This window comes from Molothrus aeneus, chromosome 6 (assembly GCF_037042795.1).
Source record: "Molothrus aeneus isolate 106 chromosome 6, BPBGC_Maene_1.0, whole genome shotgun sequence".
NCBI lineage: Eukaryota > Metazoa > Chordata > Aves > Passeriformes > Icteridae > Molothrus > Molothrus aeneus.
This window is the reverse complement of record NC_089651.1, coordinates 3,346,860-3,374,559: the sequence shown is the minus strand read 5'-3', so window position 1 is coordinate 3,374,559 and position 27,700 is coordinate 3,346,860. Positions and strand designations below refer to the sequence as shown.

Below are 27,700 nucleotides of genomic sequence, written 5' to 3'. Positions count from 1 at the left end.
GAAAACAGGGGTTCAGTAGTTCATTCACATTCAATAAATGGTCTGTGTTTTTTCCTCAGATCTCTGAGTTTCAGAATTAGCAATCAGATGGGGATTTTTAAAACTAGCATTTCATAATGGGCTTCTTCAATAACATATGATTAGAACAGAATGTGGCAATTCTCAGAGTTGCTCTTTCAGAGGGCAATTACACCTTATCCTCGGTAGATGATCCTGAGCTTTTCCCCATCACAACCTCAGAACTCAGAGCTGAATTAGCAAAGAGTTAGCTGAAGAAGACAAAAAGAATCCTAGTTTCTGAATTTCCCTCATTTTATTACAATTAAATGAGAAAAAAATTGGAGGATTGCAATTAACAGAAGAATTGCATTTTTGTGACATTGTCACACAGCATGACTTGTGAATGAACATGCCAATAAGCACCAATTATTCCATGAGATGTGAAAGTATTTCCATGATATATAAATGGTTAAATCTGTACATCAGGTACACATCTGTCCCATGTGATTTTCATGGGACATATTTTTAAAAGCATCTTATGTATTACCAAATTATGTTTTATCAAATATCACATTCCTAAAGGGGACACGACTCTCTCAAAATAAAGCATAAAAACCACTAAATTTTGGCAAAGGCAACTAATTTTAGTAAGAACAATTTCAAAATCACTTTACCCCTTAATTATTCCAGAAGAACCCAAGCTAAGGAAAATGCTTCAAAAAAATTCTTAATAAATGGTTGAAGTTCATCAAAACACATTACAGGTTCTAAAATTTCTTATTGAAAAAGGTTTCCACAATTTCACTGACAGTGTGGCCAAATAACATATTCCTTCGATCCATGGAATTATAGTGAATAGCCTTTCACTGTCAGTCTGAATAATAAATGTAAGGAGCTATTCAAATTCCTTGATAATGGTGGATACACAGCTGTATTACCATTATGCCTCCTCTTCCTCTTCCACCTGGTTTCCTCCCAATGACCAATCTCACATTTTGAAGTGCAAGACAAGGTGAGGGTTTTCCAGCCCTTTTCTCTAAGATTAGTTCCAAATAGTGCACTACCTCCCATGAGACAAGTGTCAAGGAAGACTCTGAAATATCTAGGCAGTCTAAAGAAATACAGAATTTTATGAGATGCTTTATCTGTTTGCTTTCTGAATTTTCAGATGTTTAACAAAAATGAAATTTTTATGCAGATGCTGAAAACATTCAAGAAGAATTTAGCATGAACCTCACTGCAGGTAAATCTGATGCTCCAAAGCCCTGGATATTAATTTTTGAGAAAAGAAAATGCATCTTTGTCTTTATGATAAAGAATCTAAATTTCTGTAAGTTTTCCAATTAAAAACCACAGGGAAACTGCTATAGCCCAGGGAATTCTAAACAGGTGTGGAACTTAAAAAACTTTCATGATTTGAAAAACATGGTGGAGCTTTATCTACACAACAAAATTTCTAAATCAGCTTTAAATCAGCCACCACAAGTTATGAGCAAAGCTTTACTGTGTACTTGAAGCCTTTGGGGCTGATTTACATAAACAAACAATTTCAACTATTTATTCAAATAAACAAATTAAACATAATTATGGCAGCTATAAATTGATGTCTATGCCTCAAAGGGAATTTGTTTTCTTCTTCTGCATTGTAGCCATTACTTAAGTTCACCATTCCTATTGCTTCAGAAATTTTGGTTTATCTTGGTTCAGGAGTACCTATTGATAATTGCATCAGATTCTGTAGTTCTTCCTTATTCCCAGAGAACTGCTACCACTAAGTTAGATGTAAGAACTGCACCATAAATTGAGGACAGTTGGTTTAAATTATGTTGTTTTCTCAAGTTATAAGGTAATTTCTATGCAAGTCTCTGTTACATTTCTGTTCCAGACTGTTCCTAGTACTCTAAAAAAAAAGCCAAATAGAAAGATCTGTGACAAAGATATCTATAGTTTGCTTTAAATATTTTACAAAATAAGTAATAGGAACATAACAATGCATTTCATATAAGAGGCAAAATCCAGCAAATCTAAAAATGGCTTTTTATAAATTTCTCTCAGAAAATATGCCATCCCTATCTTTAATACCTGTATTGAAATAATGGCAAAAAAGTTATGAAAATGTCCAGGTTTAACATAAATTTTATGAAATGTTTAAATATTAGCATTCCATACAAAGTCAATGTTAATTAAAAATCTCTGGAAAAAAACTTGGTGTTCCCTTGTTAAATTATATTATTAGAAATCAAAATTTGGTCCTCAGACCTGATTTGCAGTCCAAATCATTAACATTTTCCACAGCTGGACTACCAAGTAGTTAAATACTTAAATCTGCCCTGCTTTTTCCCTGACAATTAGCTTGTGATGCAAATTCTTGTTACTTCTGCAATGTTAAAAGGCGCAGAGAGAGAGGTGTGCAGGAGAATCACTGAAAAGAGCAAGGCCAGTTCACAGCCACTGCTCTTCAAAGCAGGGAACAAACCATGCCTTCCCAAGGACATAAATCAATGAGAGGAACAATCCAGAGCCAATGATGTCTTGGTGCTGCCTCAGGATTGGATAGCCCTGCTTCCAACACAATGCATGGCCTGAAGTGCATTTAAAACCTTTTAAAGTAGGTTTTCAATGTATTCACCTGGAACATGCCAAGCAGACAAACACATAATATCCTGGAATTGTTCAGAAATCTACTTTCATAGTCTGATGGGCGACACCACTCTATTGTGCCATGCAATCCTCCTGCAAGCATAAATTTTAGTTGTAGGAGTATTTGCTGAGGCACAGAAGGTTTGTGCATATGACCTACTGCACAAACCTTTAACACCTTAACCTACAATATCTGCAAGAAAAGTGGCAGCCACCCAGTTGAAGGAGCAAGCTATTGACATGTCTGAGAAACATACAGAGTCCTCTGACAAGCAGCTCTACAGCCTTGTGGAAATGATTCCTTCTAGATGGATCAGCACTTGTGAATCATTTTGCAAGATCATTCTTTCCCTCTCACATCCACATCAGTCTGCCACTAGAAAGATTAATACCCAAAAGGACAATGCTGTAGTTTCTCAATCCTCCCAAGTAACTGAGACTCATATCTATCATGCATATGACTACAAGTTGGCTCCATGAGCTCTTATTACAAAATAAGTCCAGAAAGTATCAGTGTGCAGAAAAGCAAATTGCTGCTCCAGACCCTAAAGGATCTGTTCATAGCCTAACAATTGATGCAGCCCTATTCATGAAATCCTCAACTGGAGAGTCAGATTTATAAGCCCCCTCACAGAGGGGGCCTGGACCTGACATCAGGGATGCAGCTGAAGTGTTTTTACACAGGGCAGACAGGCTCAAGGCACCAAGTTTACAGAACTCATCCCATCTACAGGACACAGGTAATCTTGAGAAACTGAAGCCTACAGTATAAATAAAACCACCGTGTTGATTAGATCAGACTTTCAGCTTGGCCATCTGGGGTCTAAGAGCAAGATCCAGATTCCAGATCTAATTCTGAATAATTGGTAGAGATTCTTCTAATTGTAACTCTTAAAATGCATAACATATCTCAAAGATAATTCACCTTCAACCTGCTTCATGAAGACATTGTTTTAAGTGGAGTGTTTGTTAATACATCAGCAGCTCCAAGGATGGTGGGCACACTACTGTGCCCGGCCAACAAAAATGGTAACAACAATTAGCACAGTTTATTTATGCTTACTTTTAAATCTTTTTTACTGGTCTTACTGAACTAAGCCAAACCAAATCAAATGTGGGCTCTGTGCATATTGCACATATCCTGATGCTCTGGATTTATTTGTACAGCTGTAAAATTCTCAAATTAACTATCTGTCAGGAAAAGTAAAATACTGACAGGAGACTGTGGAGAAGAAATGCAAGATAATGGGAGAAAAATGCAAAATGGCATAGTGCAAATTGCAAAATGGCAACTGCACTATGCAATTAAGACTGCATAGTGCAGTCTGTAGTTTCAAGACAGTATTCCATTAGCACCAGCAGTTTCAACAACTTACTACTACACAAATCTTGAGCATTTATTAAGATTGATGCCAGTCATCTCCTTGTCATTTTATAAATGTACATTATTAGATTTATGACTCTAAAAATCTCCAGAAAGAGGAAAAAAATTACTTCTTAGAAAATACATTATATAGTCAAACTGTCCTCCCTGTTTAAAAAAATCCATTTTCATCTAAGACTCAAAAATTTTGTCAATGTGTAGCAAAGGATCAGATACAACATCAGTGCTTTCAGAATTACCAGTTTTGAAGCATGGTTTAGCTGCTTAACAATGAAGAACATTGTCTTCTGGGATTGTATTTGCAGGGTGCCCGCCCCATAGCAGGGAGGAATGATGGATCTGACTCCATGTTCTCAGAATGATAATTTATTATTTTATGATACTATGTTATTTTAAAGAATACTAAACTAAACTATACTAAAGAATACAGAAAGGATACTTACAGAAGGCTAAAAAGATAACAATGGAAACTCGTGACTCTTTCCAGAGTCCTGACACAGCTTGGCCCTGATTGGCCAAAGAGTGAAAACAACTCACAGCAGAAACCAATGGAACAATCACCTGTGGGCAAACAATCTCCAAGCACATTCCACATGAGCACAACACAGGGGAAGCAAATCAGATAATTATTGTTTCCCTTTTTCTCTGAGGCTTCTCAGCTTCCCAGGAGAAAAATCCCGGGCAAAGGGATTTTTCAGAGAATGTGAATGCCACATTCTGGGATTTGCAAAAGAATCGTAGGACCTAACATCTTCTGAAATGAAGAATTTTTAAATGCCTCCTCTCTAGAAACTGAAATGCTTTTAATATCTTATTACTTAATATTAACCACTCAAACAGCAAAGTGGCTAGAGTCATGGAAGACACAGATTTTATGATTTCCAAAGGTGCTTATTATGGCATTAGGCTCACAGTAGCAACATGCAGAGGCTTCCCAAACAGCACCAGAGGCTGCCAAACTCCTGTACTCTAGATTCCACATCACCCTCCTGAAAAACAAATATCAAAGGGAATTTGGCCCAGGTGGTATTTTTAGATGCAGGGATTCAGTCCTAAAAAGGCTTTCTACAGAAAGGAAAAATCCAAATATAATTCAAAATAATTTCTTTCAAGTTTGACTCTTGTGATAGATATCCCTTTGTCCACTGGCACAGCCAGCAGGGTATTCATCCCCAAGAAACAATAACACACAGAACCTATGAGTGACCCTTATGCTCTCTCAAGTTCTAATACTTTTCAGCCATAGGGACTTCCTCCTCTGGGTGGGGTTTCTGTGTATTCAGCCTTCCAAAAGAGCTCTCTTCCAATACCTTATTCAGTATTTTAAATTTATTCAATTTAAACACCCCTTGACGTGGTGTTTGTGAGGGCCCTCAGGATGAGGTGAGAGATGAGAATTTGACTCCATGTTCTCAGAGGCTGATTTATTATTTTATGATATTATATTAATGTATGCTATACTAAAACTATACTAAAGAAAGAGAAGGGATACATCAGAAGGCTTGACAAGAATGAAATAATAAAAACTCGTGACTGATTCAGAGAGTTCAACACAGCTGGCTGTGATTGGTCATTAATTAAAAACAATTCACATGGAACCAATCAAACATTGACCTGTTGGTAAACAATGTCCAAGCCACATTCCAAAGCAGCCATCAGATAATTATTGTTTTCATTCTTCTCTGAGGCTTCTCAGGAGGAAAAATCCTGGTGAAGGGATTTTTCAGAAAATATCATGGTGACACCTTGAAAAGAATTTTCCAATTTGTATGTAAACAAGATCTCCCTTTGTTTTGTTTGGCTTCCATCAGTTTCATTCAATGTCCCATAGTTTTTGTATAGAAACTGACCATTTGCCACACCATACCTGATTTTGCCAGTTCCATCACATGCCCCTTTTTCCACACTCAAACATCCTAACCTATCCAATCACTCATGAAAAGCAACTCCATTATTTCCTTTATGCATCAAAAGTTACCCCTTTTTTGCCTGCCTCTGACTCTTAAGGAAAAAAGACTACTTCATCACAATCCATTTAATCTCCTTTTCAGCCTCTCAAAGCTCTATCCCCAAAGTCACATTACCAGTAATTTCCTATGTATTTTGAAAATGTCTCCAGTATCCACAAGTGTTTGCACATGACGAAAAAAGGAAGTGTTGATATCAACATGACAATCTTCCTTCCAGATTTGGAAAACACAGCATTTTGGGAACTTATTTGACGTCTGTTTTCCCAATTTACTCCACACTCAAAACAGCTGATGCTGGCCTAGGGGATTGCTGAAATCTGAAGGAAGCTCAATGCTCACTAATAAGAAAGGGAATGATACAGTTTAGTTAACAAACCAACTGCAAAACTGACGTGGACTTGAAACTTATTGCACAAGCTATTAAATCAGAAGCAATAGGTTTTAACCTCTGCTATTTTGTGGAGTACTGCAATATGAATTTAGGGAATTCTGGAAAAAAGCTGATGAATCAGTGCATGTAATATTAGCTTTTAATGCCTTCTTAACTCTGCTATTGTTGCTAAACTGGCCAGACAGCCCCAAAGAGCTTCACAATGAATTCATGATCATACATGATACCTACCAATCAGAGCAGAATATATCATCTTTAAGACAAAACTAAACCCAAAATATTATATGAAGCTTTTCCATAGGAACAAGTTCACATAGAAGGTAAAACTTTGCTTATGAAAGCAGACCAGATCTTCAAGCTTGTGGGAGGCCTGAGTTAAGATTACACACACTCCTCCATTAACCATATCCTTATCATGACTTCCTCACTCAGATGCAAGCTGGTGCAGCAAGCAAACTGATCCTTCTGGCTCATTTTATATCATTATATAGCTGCTTCTATCTAAAAACATTCAAAGTTACATGATATGGTTAGAAAAGCTAGTTATCTATTTTGACAGAGGCTGAACTCAATAAAAATCAGTGACTTCTCCCAGCTGCCAGCGAAGCCATCCGGGCACCTCGGTGTTTCTGTAATCCTGTGCAGAGCAAGGGTCAAATGGCTTCAAATTTCCACATCTACTATTAATGAAATGCATAAAAATGATTCAGGGGAGAATTGTGGAATCCTTTCTATGCTAAATTTCATACAACATTATCTCCTCATAAAAGTTCTTGGCACCACAAAGTCAGATTTCTCATCATGAAGACTAGTCCTATTGCCCAAGAGTGCTATACAGGGAATTAAAATCTGAAAGGATGAATAGCTCCCTAATAGTATACACTGATACAAATCTATTATTCTGCCATTACTTTGAATTCTTACTAAGTATGAAATAACATACATTGAGAAAATAGCAGTGAGGTAGATTTTTTCCCTTTAAATACACTGTCAGTTGTACCAGCCTGATAAATAAAGACCAACAAATCTAAATAATGACCACATATGGAACTGCAAATGTCTAATTGCCTTCTAATGTAACTTAGAACACAAAAAACAGTACAAGTAACTCTTCCTTCTGCCTAGCTAGTTCCTAGGCTCCATCAGAAAGACTGCCGTTTTCTCACTTGAAAACTACCATGATACTTAGGTGAAGACAAGCCAGACCATATTATGAAGAGGAACTCCAAAGACACCCAATACTTCTGCTAAAGAAGACCTGATTATAATTTGAACTAGGAAATATGACAGACAATTTCTTCTACAAGAACAATTATGAACTTGGAACCAAGAAAAACAACTTACACAGGTGCAACTGACACAAGACTGTCAGTTCTCAGACCAGCTGATAAAATTTATGCCATGTCCTAATTTCTGCTGTAGACAAGTTATGAAACATCAAGAGCAGAAAATGGATTAAGTGATTTCTGTTCTTGGCCTCTTTTTTACCTGTTCTTTATTTGCCTGTTTTAGCTTTCAAGGAAGATGTACCTGAATGCAACCAAAAATATAAGAACAGTTTCAAATTGAATGTGTTAATGTGTCAACCATTTGATTCTACTTCTCCAAGAAATGAACTTGCTGCACTCTTGAATGTTGCCCAATAAGATTGTCCCATGAGAATAGTTTAAATTAAAGCAAGGTTGTGTTCAAACAAGTCCTTAAATGGATCCTTCCAAAACTCCCAAGTATCTAAGTTTCCCATTTTCCATATAATTCCTTCCACTCTTTACTGAAACCTCTCCTAGTACACCAACAAGATCTTTGAACTCAAGGCACCAAAACTAACTATAGAGTTTTATTACTGGTCTCTCCAGAGCTGTTCTTAGAGGAGAAGACACCTCCCACAGCTACTTAATATTCCCCTTGAAAATAAATACAAGGATCATATTTCGCTCTTGCCTACCACATCCCACTGCCAGATCTGGTTTATTCTTATTCTCCACATATTACAAGTACTTTTTGAGTAACTGCTTTGCATAGATACTTAAATAAATACCACATAAACATTATTTCCATCAATTTCATATTGCAATTTTTCTACACAGAGCAATTTCCTCCCCATCCATTTGCAGAATCTCCACATATAAAACCTCTTAACTGTTCAAAAAAACCCTCAGTACCAAAATGGTGGGATACATCAGATACTGATATTAAATGCTAGAATATTGACCAACACTTACTTTGGCAGGCTTGTTTGCATCAAAGCTGTTTTCTTTAAATTTCTCCTGCAGGGTCTCAGCTAGCCGGCAAAGCAAGGCACCATTATCCAATTTCTCCATAAAGGTTTCTGCTGTTATTTCTCTACCTGAACATTAAACAGAAAGTTAACATGGCAGAAAGCATGCAATGGTATAGACTGCATTTGAGTAAAAAGATAAATTAAAAAAACCAAAAAAAACAAAAAAAACCCCAAAAACTGAATAAAGCTTTAACTGAAAAACTTGCATTACTTTGAATATTTTATGAATAACCTCCATACTACTTTACTGGTAGATATACAGCAAATTATGAAAGAAACCCCATGCTTTCTTTGGGAAGGCATGTGATATTTAAAAATAGTTCTAGCATATCCAACCCTGTGTATTTCACTTTACTTATGAAGATCCAGTGCTTTGAACATAATGTTTTAAAAGAGAGAGTACAGCAGGAAAATGGTTTACACCAGAGTGCATGGGCAGTTATAGCATGAATTGCTAAGAGTTGATTTGTAACAGAAGTAGAAAACCATGTCAAAAAGGAAAGGGTGGTATATTTTTAGTAGACTCTTAAATCTTGATCCTTCAAGAAGTAGAGAAGACAGTGACTGCAATGCTCCTATGAATGTTCTTTTTCAGAAGAAAAGTTAGGTACATAACAAAATAATGGAGAGTAAAACTTCATGTTATACATCTATTTGCCACACAGATCAAAATTTTCACTGAAAGAACAAACCTAAAATACCCTGCTTTTAAACTATATAAATTCTCATATCAGACTATATGGCATTACTTCAGCTGCCAGGAACTGTCCCCTCTTCTATAGCTGCCCAGACAAGTTTGCATAACAATGAAATCACATCCCCCTGGAAGAGGGGATCACATGAGCCATGAGGAGATTGCATGCTGACCCCAGATGGGAAGGGAATTATTTACCATCCCAGACTAAACTTCCAGGATCTTAACATAATCTTCAGTAAAAATATCCCTATTTCCTATTGAAGGTTTTTCATTTTCACATTCCTACTGAAATATTTCCCTTTACTTTGGACACTATGTTGATGAGCTGCTGTATTTTTCAGCCCTTTTAACTTCCACTCATATCAAGAGAAGATCAAGGAATAATTCTTGTTTTTCCAATTATGACAGCATTTTTTTTCCTCCAGTATTTAAATATGCCATTTAGGAAATAACACTACTAACTAATTTTTCATAGGCTGTTGCACAGCATGCATTAGCAACAACAGTCTAATGTGCCAAAAAAAGAAAAAAGAAGAATATTTAAAAACTGAAGCGAGACTGGTTTCTCATCCCATCCACATCCACTCCTGCTTCCATGAGATGTCTGGAAACTGCAAATATTAATCTATTTAGAACAGCTTCACTGCAATTTCTTGTCAAGCAAAATAGGAAAAGTGAAGCTTTCCCATATCTTTTTGCTAAGAAGAGAGGGGAAAAATAGCATTCAAAAGTAACAAAAATGAAGTATATGCATTAGTACTGAATTTCTTGCTGATACACTGTAACCTGATACTCCATGTCACAATACTGAATATAGCAGCATTATAAAGCAGTAAGATTTACAAATGCTATAGGAAAGCTGGCTTCTCTAGGCCTTTGTCTGAAAACTTTGAGATACTTTAGCATCTTTTGGGCAAAACCAGTTTGGTAGGTTAAGATAAAAATGATAAAGATTGTTGCAGCAAACCATCTTCAGATACAGCACACTTCTGTTTTTCATTGAAGCTAACCTTGTTTTTTTCTATCACCTTTTACTTCAGAAATATCTTTTTAACCTGAAGATTTTCTGTTTTATTCCCACTTGATTCTGTTTGCCATGTAGCCCACTTTATAGCTCCTGTATGCATAAATGATTTCTCCAGGCAAAGGAGCAGTGGCAGCACTGCAGACAGGCAGTTAGCTTATGCCTAACTGATAATATTTTTGCCATATCTCCAGATTAAATGAAGCCAGGAATGAAACTATAATAGCCCAGACATAAAAAACCTGAACAGCTCAGCATCTCAAAAGACTTTGCCACCATTCTAGCCTACATATTTTCCCATTTGCCCCATCAGCATTTTTATAAGATGCTCTAAAGCCACTAGAAAGCTAAATTTTAAAAATAACTATGCTTCAGGAACTGCTTGAGTATTAATTTTTATAATACACTCCTCTTCTAAAAAAATTACAAATTTTTATTTTGTTTTGCAACACAATTTTCTCACAAACACAAGCAAAACCCCCCCACATTCTACATAACTCTTCTGTTCTATGATATACACATGCATCATTTCATAATAATAGAATGTTATAAAACCCTTAAAACTTATTTATCAATATTTTCTTTTTAGAAAGATATAAAAGAATTTGGTTATCTTCTTCTGCTATTGAACAATATATTTATATTACTTTAAATGCTGAATTGCATTAGCAGTTTGGTCACTGCATACTGTACACTAAACTGGATTATTTGAGTTCTATTTGCCTTTATGAAATCTGAAAGAATGAGTTTTGCATTGAACATCTGTCTCCAATGAAAAGTATATTAGGTGTCAGCTTTCAGTTCACTGTATTTTATGGCTTCATAAGGTGGCATTTCTTTGCTGAAACAGACACGCTGACATATTTAACAGTAGAAATGTATTGATTCAAGTAAGAGTAATGTTCATAACCTGAGGAAAAAAACTGCTCCATGTATTTGTGTGGAAAAAACATCAAACTCCATTAAAAATGTACAACTCCCCCTACAATTACCAGAAAGCAGTTGCAATGTTTTTATAGAATGGTAATAACATCAAGTATAATAAAACAACAACACTGCAAGTATGAGAAGAAAATCCAGGAATACGAAGGATTTCAGAAACCTCTCAAGGGCTGCCTACCCTCTCTTTTACCACAACCACCAGAAAAAGTCCCCTCAAAAAGTCAAACAGATGCACCTGAACCACTTGCAAACTGTGAGCAACTATCTGTAAGGTCACCCAGTGCTGGGGGACCCCGTAAAACCAGACTGGAGGTCCCTGAAAAAATAATGGGAGAGTTCATGCCTTGGGTGTGTGCCCAAGAGGCTGAAGATAAAGTTTTCATTACAGGTCTCAGACATTCAGAAGAAGAGATGGACCTAAAAACCCAGGTACCCAATTCTAGTCAATTCCTCTATCACACTTGGGGCAATAACTACAGGGCAAGACTGACTCCAGCCTCACAACTTGCTGATGGACTATTTTAATTGTATATTTTGTGTAGTAACACAAAACTAGTAGTTTACAAATAGAAATATTTCACTCAAGTCAATCTCTGAAACATCTACAATACTGAGGCCCTACTGAAACAATTGCTCCTGACCCTCTCAATTCCCATGGCATATAAATGCAAGAAAACAAAATGTGATAAAAATAAAGAAAACCAAGGCCAATGACTATGCATATATAAAGCTGGTTCTTTTCTGATAAGACTGCTCTGTTGCCTACAATAATTGACAGTAGGAGACATGATTTTGAAAGCATTGAGACATTAATACTTACTTGAAATGGGACATAAAAATTTCAAAGGCATGCCGATAATAAAAAAAAATTATAAAGCAACTCAACTAAGTAAAAAACTATATCAGTGCCAGTAGAATCACTGGAGGTATCAGTACTGTGAATACTGTGAACCTGTGAAATACAGGTTTTAATTGTCTGAATATCAAGGTATTTCTTGATATTCAGACAATTAAAACCTGTATTTCCCACTGGATCAATCTGAACAAACTGAAGTTGAAAAATACACGTTCTGTTATAGAATGCTCTTAGGCAACAAGGTGAGCAAGAACACTAAGCTGACACAGATTTAATTCAGAATCAAAGAAAGACTGTTTTTTTGCAGAAGACTCATCATTCTCCAACTTCAAACTGTACACCTCCTTCAACCTCTTAAACACTTAGCCTTGTCTTCAGCTTGATGCCTCTCCTAACATCCTCACCTCTGTTCCTTTCCTCCAAGCCTCCCTCACTTTTGCACCCAAGCAACTTCTACATGCATCAAACCATGTTCAATATTTACATGTCCAATTTCTCAGCATCTTGCATTCCCTGGCCCCTCAGCTATGAGCTTCTGAAGCCCTCTTCTGTTAAGAGGGCTCAGGACTGAAACCTTGGAACCCAACATATGCCTGAGGTGTAGTCAGTCCCATGTGCTAAATGAAGCTGGATGGAATAAAAAGACAATATAACCCTCGGCAGCTCGTAAATAAACTCTGGGAATGGGGAAAAAGATTAGAGGTCCACACAACTGCCCAAGAGGAAAAAGGGAAACCTAAACTACAGGCTGGCGAGGAGGCCCTCTCCTCCTCATGTCAGCCATTCTGCTTCTGCTTCACTGGAGAGTAAAGCAAACAAGCAAATCTTTCAAATTGCCATTTTGCCTCTACTAGAAGAGTTCTGTGGCCCAAGTGTGCTAATTCCCATATGCAGCTTGCTCAGGGTGGAATAGAACTTTTTCAGTGTCCACAAGAACATTCTACTAAAGTAAGTATACATACAATCTACCAAATTTGGAGTTTGTCAGAAGTGAAAGCATTCCCAAGTGCTTCACCAGCTCTATACCTAATAGAAACAAGGCTCAGAGATCATTATGCCTTGTAAATCAGCTAGATTAACATATCTTGTTATCTTTATCGCTGCCACTCTTGACTGAGACACCAAAGCTCAACAGAGAGAAGCAAGGACAGGAGACACAACATCCATGGCTACCATCTTCCTTTCCAGCAGACAAACCACAACACTGACATGTCCCGCTTTGAAAATGCTCTAAGGTACAATATCATATGAGTTAATCCTATCTGACACATGGATTTCATCTGCAGTGTCCTTTTTCCATCCCCCAGACAGCTAAAATCTATTCAGCAATGGAGCTGTAAAGATGAGCTGTCCTCTCAGAAGCTCTGAGTTTCTCTGACATGGTTCCAAAAAATAATTAGCAAAGTGCACACAAAAGTACTGGTGATTACTAAACAAAAACCCCCACAACAATGTCCATGCTAAATTAAGTATGCAAAGTCTCAGGATTAAAAATTCTCCCAACGTTATTTTCCAGCTGCACTATGTATCTCACTTTTCTAATTTATCAATTGGGTAAGGTCAGATTCTAGCTATTCCTGCTTTCTATCTGATATCAAAACACTTCATTCATATTATAAAGTGCAACATCCCAATAATGATTCCCAGCTTGGTTTTGAACCCACATCAGGCTATGCTGCTGCAAAACCAACACCATTCCAACTTCCAGTAACACCGTATAGAACATAACTGTCTCTCCACAAAAATCTCCTAAAAAACCATCCCTTGATCAAACAACCTCAAAGAGTTTCAGCCCTGTATTTGCCTAAAATACTATTTTTTAATCTATATTTATTTGAAAATATTATGTGTCCTTGTTGAGTCCTAGTACAGATGAATGACAAAATATAAATGAAACAAACCAGCAAAAATTAAATGAAATGCATATTAATTTCCTTTACGAATTGAGGAATCTTACTGCATGAAAACTGCAATAAGGCCACTTACAATGAAGCCACAGAAGTCACAGACAGAGCAAGCTAGGGTGTGGATACACACAGTATTATCTGCTCCGTGTTACTTGCATATCTATGCATGTAAAGATCTACTGAGCATTAATTCAAAATACATTGCTTCTTCCACACAGACAGGAAAAATCCCAAAACAAACAAAAAAAGCCTTCCATATTCTTCTATCCTTTTGGATGCTGAAAAATGCATGCTGTATATTCATTTCTATTTTACTGCACAGCAGCATCCTCACACATACCTTCTCTATTTAAAGTTTGTCCAAATTATGCAGTAATTAAACAAAATTTGAATTCTGAGTTAATATACTCTTATGAATAATTATTTTAATTCACACCTCATTTATTTTTAATGTGAATTTTAATTTGATTGAATTATTAATTTGAATAACAATGTCTACATAGGAATTCAAAGCACTCTAACAAAACACTATAATTTCAATTCATCAGCACAAACTCTGAGAAAAGGAGAGCTTGGTGCAAGAAGGTGTGGGGGAATGCATTAAGCAAATGAGCTGTATACGCTGCTTAATTAAAAGAAGGTTGTGCCCATTTAGTCCTGCAGTGCAGAACTTGGTGTCCATATGAAAAATCAGATATTTAATTACAGTTGGCATTTCAGAACCTCCTGCTGGTTGCTACTTTCTTGCTCAAAGAGTGACCTCATTCCTAAACTTATCACTGGGAGAACTCTGTTACAAACTGCAAGCAATCTTCTATTTGTTCTTGAGTGGATCACTAAAACTTCATTGTTCAAAACATTTAAACAATATATTGAATCCTTAATGGAATGTGCAGCTTCCAATTCAAAAAACGGTCACTTGGATTACTGTCTTGTGATAATTGGAATGAAAAGTTCTGAATTTTGCTCTGGTTTTGCATAGATAATTTTATATTCAAAACATATTATTTTAAATGGAAGTACCATACAAATAAATAATTTAAAACGCCTGCCACTTTTCCAGTTGTGGATTCATAACTCAACTTAAAAATAGGTATTGTCTACCTGCAGGATATTGTGTTCTATTGACATTGTGCTTATTGATCACATCTGTCATAACATAAGTGATATTTCCTTTTCTTTCTCTTAAAAAAGAGGAAATAAAGCAATATAGAATGTGCTGATGAAAGACACTGGATATACTCTGTTACTGTATGGTATCACTGAGATGGTTTAACTACAGCATTTGCCATGACAAGACACTGCCCACGTCTCACCAGAACAGATTTTCAGAATTTTTTTTAAATTAAATAAATCCTCCAAAACCATGCACACCAAATTTTCTTCCAAAATCCCATCAACTAAGGTTTCATGTAAACATAGCTTCTGAAATATTTTTCTTCTCTTTATTTAATGAGATGTCTCCCTTATGGATGAGGTATTCTCTAAGTCATCTATTTCTTTGGTAGTAGCCTCTGTATTTACAGAGATCACATAAAAAATATTTTTCCCTGAGTGCTCTCAGGAAACAACATACTATTTCCTAGCTTATAATTTCTAAGTTCCACCTTCTTGAATAATTTGCACATCTCTTTCCTTCTTGCCAGGAACAATCTCATTTGCTCTTTTTTTTTTATGTACCTGATTTTTTCCCCTCAATTTTGGTTTGCATCCTCTTCTGAAAACAGCAAGCTTTGTCTTCACACACCAAGATGCACACCAGTAAACCTCTAGGTCCCAGCTATGCTAGGTCAAACCCCTCTATGCACAGGCTACCACAAGTCTCAGCATGCATTGCCTTGGGCAGCAATTATAATTACTTGACCACTTGGTCAGAGAAGAGCTATTAAATGGTATCTCCTGCTCAAGACACTCACTACACCATACTCTTCAGGAGGCCTATCAATAAAAACGGAAGACATAGGTGAAGGCAGCAATCAGTATTATTCAGCTTAGTGGTACAGGTACAGAAAATACATGCAAAAAAAAAAAAGAAATTTGAAAGAAAGCTAAACACAGAATGTATAATGTTCAGTTATGCTACTCACAGAAACACAATGGAGGCAAATGAGTCCTCAGCTTTTCTGACCTTGCTAATATTTGTGTTACATGACGGTAGCTACGTAATCATAAGTTGATTTTTGAAACACAAAGAAATGTGAATCCCCAGCTAACAGTGAAAGGAGCTCTCACACTGCCCAGCAGGTGCATTCCATCTTGCTGTACCTTACCCAGTAGGTTTGTGAGCCAGAGGGCCAAATCCTCCTTCATTGGCAGCAAGTTCGCCTCGTGTCGGCTGGCAAGCCACTGGCTGTACTGGTGCATGTCAGAGAGGCCAGGCCCTCGTGCCTTCGGGCTCAGGGCAGTGCACATGTCTTACCCTCTCGTCCCCTGTTCACAAAATTATCTAAAAAGGAAAAAAAAAAAAAGAAAATAGTTCTTCATTATACCAATTAAAGTCTCACGCGCGCCATTTTTAGAATTGTAGGAAATAATCCCAACCAGCATATAATGCCCATCTCTGGAAGTGTTCAAGGCCAGGTTGGACAGGTCTTTGAGCGTGCTGGTCCAATGGAAGGTGTCCCTGCCATGGTAGGGAAGGGGTTGGAATGAGGTGTCTTTAAGGTGCCTTCCAACCTGAACCATTCTGTGATTCAATCATGACAACATTAATCATGTGCCTAAGAAGTCAGATATCAGACAAACAGAGGTGGATCTAACACATGGTCACACACACCAGTGACCAAAACTTTGTTTTGTTAATGGATTTTTTTTTGTAAGTGATTAAAACATACAGACAAATGTTAACCTTGTTTGTACTCACCAAGCTACATGCTGCCAACACAACAAAATGTTCTGTAAGGAATTATTAAAATCAAATGAAAATAAACATTTTGCACAAAGCTAACAACTCACTATGATGCCTGACCCAACACCCAATACCAATTCAGATTAACTGGAGAACTTCAGAGATTTTTGGACCATGCCCAGGAAAAACATGGCAACAAGCAAATTGTGCTCCTACAGCAAACTTATCAACAATTAATAAATGCTGTAACGAAATGGAAACAGTCTATTCTACAGCTTCAAAATTATTCAAGGAAAAACTACACAGAATATATTGACTCAATAGCATTGTTTCTTAAGAAAGCAGCAGAACAGCTAGTGCTGGTCACTCACTTGCCACTTCCCAAATTTTCCTCTGCTTCAGTGATGACTTACTGAAACGTCTCAGGTAAGACAACTAATTTTTAACACATGATGTGTTAAGCATTGTCAGTCACAGGAGCCACTGCTGGAGCTATCTCTGTGCCTCAAGGGCTAGTTCTCCACCTGGGGCAGAAGTGTGCAAGGTTATTTTTCCCTCTCTGAAAGAATCTTGTAGCAATTGTAGCAGTGAGCTGAAATACTTCCTTGCCTGGTAGGCTGTAGCCTACCCCAACCAGCAGACACAAGGTTGTCACTGACATATTTTAAGAAAATCCTTTTGCTAGGACTTTTCTCCTGAGGAGCTGAGAGGCCTCAGAAATGAAATGTAAACAATGATTATCTGCTGGCTGTGGAATGTGGTCTGGAGATGGTTTACCAACAGGTGCATCTTTGATTGGTGCCATGTGAATTGTTTTTAATTAATGGCCAATTACAGCTAGCTGTGTCGGGACTCTGAGTCTGTCATGGGTTTTTATTATTCATTCTTGTTAAGCCTTCTGATGTCTCCTTTCTTTCTTTAGTATAGTTTAATATATCATTTTCTTTAATATAATATATATCATAAAATAATAAATCAGCCTTCTGAAACACGGAGTCAAGATTCTCATTTCTTCCTCGTCCTGGGGACCCTCAAACACCACCACACAAGCTCTTGTACAGGTGGCACCAGAAAGACATGAAGTGAATGTGAGACCCACAAGGAAGAGTCCTTTGCCTATTCTCCACACCAATTGTACTAAGACATGTCAACTGCCTTCAATTTATGAACCTGCAAACGCTTTCCCTCTGTCCTTTGCATACCTTTCATACCAGGTAAGAGATATTTGTGACCATAAAAACAAGAGCAGAAAAAAAGAACAATTTATTATACTATCCATTGTGGTCTGAATAACAAAAATACTGAAACCAATTTCTATGTCAAAAGAGACAATATTTACTAAACGTAAAAAAAAATAAAAATAAAAATTTAATTGCCTTTCCATAAAATTGTGATGTAACTGACTTTTCCTAATGTATGTAATGGTATTTGGAATATCTTAATACTTGTATTAAAATACTTCAGCATTTTTAACCTACTCTGTGTAAATAAACTCTGTGTTTGCAAAAAGGTCTGCATAAGCTCTTTTTGACAACACCTCACCCTAAGTCCTGAAGTTTAGCTTGCCCTTGAGATAGGCGCAGCTATCACTACAAATATACTTCTTATTGAAATTAGACAACTTTTTTTCAGTGAGGGAGAAGCAAAAACATACATAAAAAAGATTTATTCTCTTCTATAAACACATATTTCTGAATTATGAGTAGATTTTACATTTTTCTAACAAAAAAAAATCCTTAGGTATCAAAGTTTCTTTGAAGGCAGAGCATTTTAAAGCAGACTAAAGTACTTAACTCATGCACAGCTCTGTTGTGAAACTGACTTTGTAAAAATGTCAGTTTGGATTTATGGCTTCCGGGATAATTAAATTCAAATCATATCTGCTCATTTAGGGCAGGCAGCAAGGGAGGGGAGGGAAAAGACTTGGACTGTTAGCTCTGCAAAAATCAGTCAGGACTGTCACTCTCAAAATAGATTGATTCAGACTAGAAGCTACCAACAGCTAAGGAATTTCAATGACAACATATTTAGTTTCTCTACGTTACTCAGAACCACATAAATTACTCTTTCAAATCATTTTGGATAGAAACAGAGGCAAGACAGATAACTGACACCAGTTGTCATCAAAGATTACAGGGGAAAGATCAAGGATCTATCACATACTTGCTTTCCAGAAAGAGCCTTCAAATAATTTTGACCATTTTCTGGGGTCTATAACCTCCACTGATACAGTGAGAGCCAGAAGAAGTTTTTTTCTCTTGAATTACCATTGCAATGATACTGGTAAAATGCAAAAAAATGCAAAAAAAATGCAAAAAAATAAAAAGAAAAAAAAAAAAGAGAGAGAGTTCTTGTTCCTGAGTGTATGTATCTAAATATTTGGGAAAATCCTGCTATTTGTTTCTCTTTACATACAAATTGGAAAAATACAACAGAAAAAGCAGAACTATTTCACTAAAGGAACCAGTTATACCCTGCACCTCCTGACTGGGAAGAATTTCACATTTCATACATGCTTTGTGGAGGGAGTTAGACTGGATGACACTTGGAGGTGCCTTTCAACCCAAATATACTGTTATTTATATTTCATGGATGCTCAGAGCAGTATTAATCAGGAAACTCTACACAGGATGTGCCCTGCTAGAAGGGTAAAAATTGGCACACACACACTAAGCTGGGTTGTGAAGAAGAAAACAACAGCCTTTTCTTTCACCCCACTTCATCATTTCCAGGACCATGGATATGAAGTGCTCTATGGAAAGCTGGGGTTAATTAATCCCCAGCATTATAATAACATTATTATTATGACTGACTGTCATCCAGGCACAATACAGGCTGCTGACACTGGTGGGGCTGAAGGAATTCTAGGGTGTCAAAGATACATCTCTTTAAGACAAGATAAAAAAGAAGGAAGGCTTCTTAAACAGCTATATGGAAAGCAGTCTGGGTTTCCACAAGTGTCTGTGGAAGAAGCACTGCAGTGTATTTACATCTCAGGCTTGTTTCTGTGGAAGTGCAGAGTAGAGAATTGGGGGAATAGGGATGTTATTTCAGTTTGCCTCTAAAATACAGCATTGTCTTTAAGGATATTTCATATTGACCTAACTCAGCAATCAGGCTGTGTAAAGTCCCAAGAAACTTTTGAGACTCATTCAGGGAAGCAAAGTGTGAGAACAAAGATTTTGGAGGATGAAAGGGTGCTTCAGTCTCATAGTAACTCTGGTAAGTAAGAAGAAAAAAGAGAGACAGGAAGGGTATTCTGAGTTTAAGGTGGTTTTCATATGACACATCCTCAGAATGAGAAACTGGAAAGATAACAAAAGCCAGACAGGCAGGTGACAAAATGAAGGTGAAAATGAGATGGAAATAGAGAAATAGAAATGCATTAATCATTTTCACTCTAGAAGGTGAAAATGATTAATGCATTTCTATACTGGGACTAGGTCTGCTTGAAATAAAGCCCTGAATAAAAATAATGTATGCACTAATTTGTGAAGAGGGCATGCAGAGTGAGGAACGAGAAAGTTAATACTGATGAAGAGCCTGAAGAATCACAGATAAATCACATACAAGCCAACCTTACCTCTGTGTAAATTTTCTTTGATTTCATTTCCAAAAAACCCCAAAATTTTTCACTTCTCCACTACTTTTCTGAAAAACTGCCCTACACTTCAGTAAAATCCACAAAATTCCTACCTTGGACTTTTAAAATTAATTATTAAAAAATTAAAATTCAGCTTCCAAGGAGCAGAGTATCTCCTGTCACAAACTCTACAAGTTATACTGGAGATCAGTTAACAAACTCCAAGCATCAGAAACTTTCAAGCTCTGAATTATCCTTCATGCAAACACTGATTGCTACTGAACCTGTTAAATTCAACTTAAGCCTTCACAACACTTCAGTACTGAAGTACCCAAGTTTCAATAAACAGTTCATCTACTTCATCAATTGTACTTTTTAGACACTTATTAGAACTTCATCACACAGTAGCTGGGATCCAGGAAGAAGCCAAAATGCGAGAGTTCTGTGAAGGCTACAGCAATGGAGTACTGAGCTCCTTCAAGATCTGTATGAAGAGTCTCCCTGTGGTGAAGGCCAGGCCCTTGTTTCATCACTCAGATACCTTCAAATCTCTTCCTTAAAATGTCTTAATATATTTATATTTTAGTGAACTGAAGAAAAGTTTGTTGACAATTTCTCAGTGAGGCCAGAGGGATGGACCAACTTGCATCAGAGGTGGACAGCAGCTTTTAAGGATACATCAGCACAGCTGAGGCAAGTCTCTGGCCCCAACAACTATTTCATCCTTTTCCTTTTGGCAGACAAAGTATGAACCAAGGAGCCAAAAAATATTGGGCTTCCTAATCTCACCATTTTCTAACAGCAACATCAAATCACCATATATACAGCTGTTTAAAACTAGCCAACACAAACATGACAAATATTTTATAGAATGTTGCACTCTCTGTAAACTGTTAAGGCTGACTTGATTTGCAGAAGCATTTTCAAAACTTACCTCTAAATGCTTTAAAGCAAGTACTTCCCCCTACTATTCAGAATGTAGATGAGGAACAGTCTTTGACTACTTTTCATCCTCTTTTGTTACAGTTCATATTTATGTAGCACAACCCTTTTTTTCAGCCTCTCTCAATGAGAGGAGGATGTCTCAAATTCTTAGCCTCATTGTCTAGATGAAGAATTCAGTGTGGGATGGTTTACAGTACACCCAGAAATGTGTATCACATTCAACACTAAAAGGTCCTGTTTCTCTCTGCTTGCTCCTACTGAACAGTGAAGTTCTTATTTTGCTCTACAGTGGAGCATTTAGTTATCTGTTTATTGCAGTTCATTGCTTGTATTTTGCCAGCAGTGTAACCTTACACTATCTGGTGATTGTTATCAGTGATCATCAGGTGAAAGCAATAAGAATCAAACAAGTGATCTTCTGTGTTTCTACTGGCTTTTGTTGAGGTTAACGGGTAGGAAAAAAGGAGTCAAGAATGATACACTGTACTCAAAACACACAGGAGGCAAAGACTGTTTAATCCAGAAAGTAAAACTGGATGCACAATGAAGCACTCAGTTGCAGATCCCCAGATTCAATTCCCTCTCCTATTCCAACCACCCTCCTTACCTGTAAAATTGTGATTATTTTCTTAAACCAAGTATCAAAAGGGAGGAAAAACTGTAAACATATAAAAGCTTGCATGTATGCATAGATGTACATACAAAGAAAACACATGTGCTCCAGCCTGCCAGATAATCATGTAAACCAATAAGTTTTTACTCCAATTTACCCACCCAGTTCCAGCAGATATGCGTAACAGCTTACACTGAGAAGCTGCTGGCTATGCAGGGCTCTCTGCACCACGAGTTTCACTGTCACTTCAGCCTGGTTCCCAATTAAATGTGCATTAATTCTCAACCAAAAAGGGGCTTGAACCATTTCTTGCAGCTTGCTCCCACATAAAATCCTTCCAGGTCAGGAATGAAGAAGTCTTGCGGAGTCACTTGATCTTTATGACTTGACTTAAGAATTAGCATAGATGTGAAGTATCCAGTGAAACAAGCATTTTTCTTTGTATTCAGTTAGAAAACAATAAAAACAAGTTAAAGTGTCTATGGAGGGGGAAAATCGATCATAAGGCACATGCAGACCTCCCTCCAGCGACCAATCAAATCACCTCTGATGCAAAGGTGCTACGTGATGGGCCCTTTGCAGGAGAGCTGACATAAGAGCTGAAGGGACACTGTGACAGACACCAGGTTTGGCCCCCCAGGCACTCTTGCCCAGCAGACAAGGTCAGTGACTGGCTCTGTGCAGCTGGCAGCCAAACCAGAGCTACCCAGGACTGAACACCTGCACATATGCCAGCTCAGTGGCCCAGCCGCTCTAAAAGCTGGAACTACTGGAACAGAAGATGCCATAACTTTGCCTCAGACCCTGGGTTCAAAGACTCTTTTTCATAAATCTGATCAGGATTAAATAGGCAGGCTTTGAGCTTGTGCAATGAAATTTGTTATAACATGACTGAGGAAGCACGTTAGCCACCAGTTGTAGAAGAAACTAAACATCACACACACAGCTGTGCAATTGCCCCACTGTCAATGATAGAGGAAACAGACACAACTTAGACAAGATCAGCAAGGTTTTCTCTGAAGGAACTGGAACTTGAGCACTAGCCTGTACATTGGCTTTGACAGAGGCGTATCAGCCATAAACACAGACAATCTCCTGCTGTCTCAGAGAGAAGGTAATGCTACTGGAAAGCAGCCAGCCTGGGAAGAGAGGAGACACAGGATCAAAAGCCAGAACAGAGCTCATGAGTGTATCTGGCAAGTGTCTCTGCTGGATCTCCCTGCTAGCTCTAATCACCTCAAGCAGATGGAAAAGAACAGAACTTTTGAAATTTTACTGGAGTTTAAATGGACTGCATGCATCATTCACTAACTGCAACACCAAGCTGAGTGCAAAAAGGGGTAAGATTCAGTGTTCATAAACAGATTGAGCTGCAGAACAAAATGCATAATTGTGCAAGTAGAAATGAAGCTGCCCACAATTTGGGACTCATATTGCAATCACCACCTTCACATCATCAAGTGCCAGTTTTATAGACATGGCAGAAACAAGGATAAATACATTTTAAAACTTACTTCAGTTTTCCTGTCTCAGTGTTGACATATTTTTCAGATTTGGAGAGTGTAATATCAGTTCATAGACTAAAGGATGCTCTTGTTTTTCCACATATATATACATATGTGTATATACACACATACATGCAGAAAGAGGGGAAAAAAGATACGTGAATGCCTTCCATTGAGAGCCACAAAAATAACTAAAAACTTTTCACTTTTTAATGTCAGGAAACTGTTTCCCACGGTGAGATCTGCTAGACAGTGGAATGACTTTCCCAAATGAAACTGTGAAAGCTCCTTTTCTTGAAATGCTAAAAATGGACTAAAAGAAACAGTAAGAAAAAACCCAGAGACTTGCCACTCACTGTTAGATGTTACTTACTCAGTCTTTACCACCTTCAATTTCCAGTTTACTACAGAAGAGTAATCACTCTCCTTTTGCCCTTTTACATGCATAAAAACAAACACAATCGTTTTTAAAGTCATTCTGCTACTACCTTGCATATTGTCTCTCCAAGAGCTATTTGCAGAGCCTTCCCTTCTATCAGAAACAACAGGTCATTCTTATCTGCATTATCATACAGGTACCTTACATCTAATCTTAACTTTGCCCACTACTATAAACAAGCAGATAAAACATGAGCTGACAAATGCAGCAGCATATCTTTATGAGGAAATTTAATTTTTCTAGATATTTTATTATCCTTATAACCTATACCACAACCAATTTAGCCCAAGGTTTCTGAGTTTTCCCAGATTAACTTGGAACACACTGTACATTAGGAGCAGGGGGAGGGGCACTGAAGGGGAACCACCATCTGAAACTCGTTAGTCAATTAGAATTTTTCATGGCTTGCATCAAAATGTGACCTACACTGATAGAGTAAGTTTTAATCACAAGAAGCCTTTGTCCTTTACATTATGAATACACATTACAAGTGTGTGCAGCACTTTGAGGGGAGGATGGAGAGCCTGGCACATCAGCTTACCAACACTTTTTACCTGTAAGGAAGGCCCTTGGTCTGAGGCCAGACCAAAACAAAGTTAACTGCACTTTAAAACCTGTTCTAATCATCGGAAGCCTAGACATTCTCAGGACTATGCCTAGTAGAAACAATTTTATTGCCTTGATAACGTCTCCCTTACCAAAAGGAAAGCTGAAAGTCTTTCTCACACAGACAAACTGTATGCCCCTAGAGCAAAACTTTAGGAACATTCAATATCTACTTGCTCATAAAATTGTAACTTCTGGAAACTGAGCCTGATTCCTAACACTGTCCAAAACCTCTGGAGTTGATTCCTCTTTGCATGGCTCTTACTATATTTTTTTCTGATTGTTTAAGCAAAATGGCCATTAAAAAATAGTACAAAAGTTTCAACCCCCACCAGTTAGAAAATAAAATACATATTTAAACTGACATATCACATCTCACAAGGAGTAGAAGTATCTCTTGCGGTAAGGACACTATGCAGTACTACAAGCTGACTTCCAATCGTCAGCTTTGCTTTTAATTATGATATTCCATTTCTAAATCCTGTCCTGAAATTAGTGTGAAGTTTAACTGAGAGGTGTAAAGTGGAGTTGAAGAAGTACTGTGCATAGTAAGTGTGCCAATTTAAATAAGACTGTAGGTAAAATAAATAAAGTAACCAAATAAGTCAGCAGGATAAAGTAAGTGGCAGCTAGAACTTGAAGATAATATTGACTCTTCAGCACTTCACCACCTTCACATAAGTTTGACCATGGTTCCAACAAGGGCAATATAATCCTGATAGATGGCTCATGGCACCATACAGTATAAATTCAGGAATGTCCTATTTAGAAACTTCCTATTAAATCACAATCCACGTCACAAAACCCTCATCAAACTGTTACATTTGGCACAGCATCCACTTTGCAACGAAACAAAAAACACATAATGCACATGGAAAACCGATAATAATTTGTTCATTTTCCATTGCAGAGTAATGTCAGAAGTATGTTGAAACTGCACTGGGGAGCCTGCAGTGCATCTGTCCTGCTGTCCCAGGAGCTGCACTCCCCCAGGAGCGCGCAGAGCCAGCAGGCTCAGATGACACCACTGCACCAGGATGTACACAGCAATCCTGGAAGACAGCAACTTTCATTACTCACACCTAGAACGTCAGTGAAGAAACAGAGCGAGCGGGTGTCACCATCGCACCGGGATGCACAGCAATCCCAGGTAACAGCAACCTTCATTGCTTACACCTAGAACGTCAGGGAAGAAACAGAGCGTGCAGAGCCAGCAGGCTCAGATGTCACCACCGCACCAGGATGCACACAGCAATCCCAGATAACAGCAACCTTCACTCCCTACATCTAGAACGCTCGCAAAGAAACAGAGCCTTCTTAAAAGCGAAACTCCGTCCCCGGAGATTTGAATCTAGAGCCTGAAGAGGAAACCAGGAGCCCTGGGCCAAGCAAGGGCGCCTTTTGGCACAAGAAGGGTCCCGTTCTCTATCCGGGGGCGGCGGAGGGGCCGGGAGCGCCCGGCGGAGCTCGGCCGCCTCCGCCCGCCGTTGCCGCAGCCCCGCACAAACCCGCCCTCCTCATCTCGCACCACCAGCGCCCCAGGGCTGCCCAGAGAAGCCATAAAGATAAACCAGAGGTTGAGGCCAGGGGTGAGCGCACTGTGAGTAAGAGCCACCCCCCATCCCTCCTTGCCCGCCCCGCTCTCACCCGCCGCGGAGTCCGATGCGTTTGTCCTCCTCGGGGCCCCTCCGCAGCCGGGCTGAGCTAATGGCTTTGCCATGAGTGCTGGAAGCGCTGCTCCCAGGTCTGCCCCTCGGGGGCAGGACCAAGCAAACCCGCCGCAGCCCCCGGCCCTCCGCGGGATGCCCGGGGCAGCCCGCCAGCAACCGTATCCTCACGGCGGCGAGGCCCGGGAGAGCCACGCGTGGATCTCCGCCACACACCCACGCACGCTCTCATTGCGCCTCCGCCATGCTTTCAAACTCCCACGGTAGAGAGCGGGAGGGAAAAACCCTCACCAAAGCCCCGCGACCCCACAAGCAGCCAGCAGCAGCAGCCACCCCCGCGGTGCCCGCCGAGCCGAGCCGAGCCGAGCCGTGCTGCTCCCCCACGTACCCTTACAGCCTCCCCGGGACGGGGAACAAGGAAACAAAAGCACCTACTCCCCACCGAAGAGCCGCCGGACAAAGATCACCTTCCCGCTTCGTTCTGGCCCCTTTCTCTTTAAACCCGAGAACAGCCGGCGAGACACACGAAACGCCCTCAATTTAAAGGAGCCCGCGCGGAGAGCCCCGCCGCAAGGCTGACAGCGAGCTCGCCACAGGCCAGGCAGGGCTCCCACCTTGGCTGGGGCAGGCAGGCAGAGATCCCACCTTGGCAGGGAGGGAGGGAGGAGGCGGCAGGCAGGGCTCCCGCTTGGGCTGGGGTGGGCAGGAAGGCAGGGCTCCCACCTCGGCTGAGGGGGAACAGGCAGGGCTCCCCCCTTGGCCCGGCAGGCAGGCAGGGCTCCCCCCTTGACAGGGGGCTCCTACCTCGGCTGAGGGGGAACAGGCAGGGCTCCCCCCTTGACAGAGGGGGAAACAGGCAGGGCTCCTACCGGCTGGGGGCAGGCAGGCAGGGCTCCCCCCTTGGCCCGGGCAGGAAAGCAGGCAGAGCCCCCCCCGCCTCGGCTGAGGGGGAACAGGCAGGGGCTCCCACCTTGGCCCGGAGGAAGCAGGCAGGGGCTCCCACCTTGGCCCGGAGGAAGCAGGCAGGGGCTCCCTCTTGGCTGGGCAGGGCTGCGGGGCCGCCTCCGGGGCCGCACTCGCTGCCCCTCTCGCCTCCCGCAGCCGCCGCTCTCCCCCGAGCGCAGCGGAGCGGGCTGGCAGCAGCCGCGCTGCCTCTCCTCATCCGCTCAGCTCAATGCTCTCTTTGGGAAACCCGGCTTTGGTTTTGTTTGTTTGGGTTGGGGTTTTGCCTGTTTGTTTTGTTGTTGTTGTTTTAGGGGTTTTTTGGGGTTTTTTTTGTTCGCGGTTGGTGTTGGTTTTGGTTTGTTATTTGGGTTTTTTTTTTTTACACTTCCCCTTCCCCCCTCATTTATTCTCCCCCCACCTTTTTTTTTTCCCTCTCTGACACCGATTTCCTACCCTT

General features: G+C 39.4%; 1 protein-coding gene across 2 annotated transcripts in view; it reads right to left on the bottom strand.

Annotated features, from left to right (window-relative positions):
* The window catches only part of GAS2 (growth arrest specific 2), a 90,457-nt gene extending 63,606 nt beyond the window's left edge, over positions 1 to 26,851 (bottom strand). Inside the window, exons 1-3 of one of the 2 annotated variants that reach the window (XM_066551769.1) lie at positions 26,734 to 26,851; positions 16,363 to 16,538; positions 8,608 to 8,732 (exon numbers count right to left, since the gene is read on the bottom strand). In XM_066551769.1, coding sequence (XP_066407866.1) covers positions 8,608 to 8,732; positions 16,363 to 16,504 — 267 coding nt within the window. In that variant the 5' untranslated portion in view covers positions 16,505 to 16,538; positions 26,734 to 26,851. Of the gene's footprint in view, positions 1 to 8,607; positions 8,733 to 16,362; positions 16,539 to 26,278; positions 26,454 to 26,733 lie in introns of those variants that run through there. The other variant, XM_066551768.1, reaches the window with a different exon arrangement.
* Positions 26,852 to 27,700: the final 849 nt, after the last annotated feature.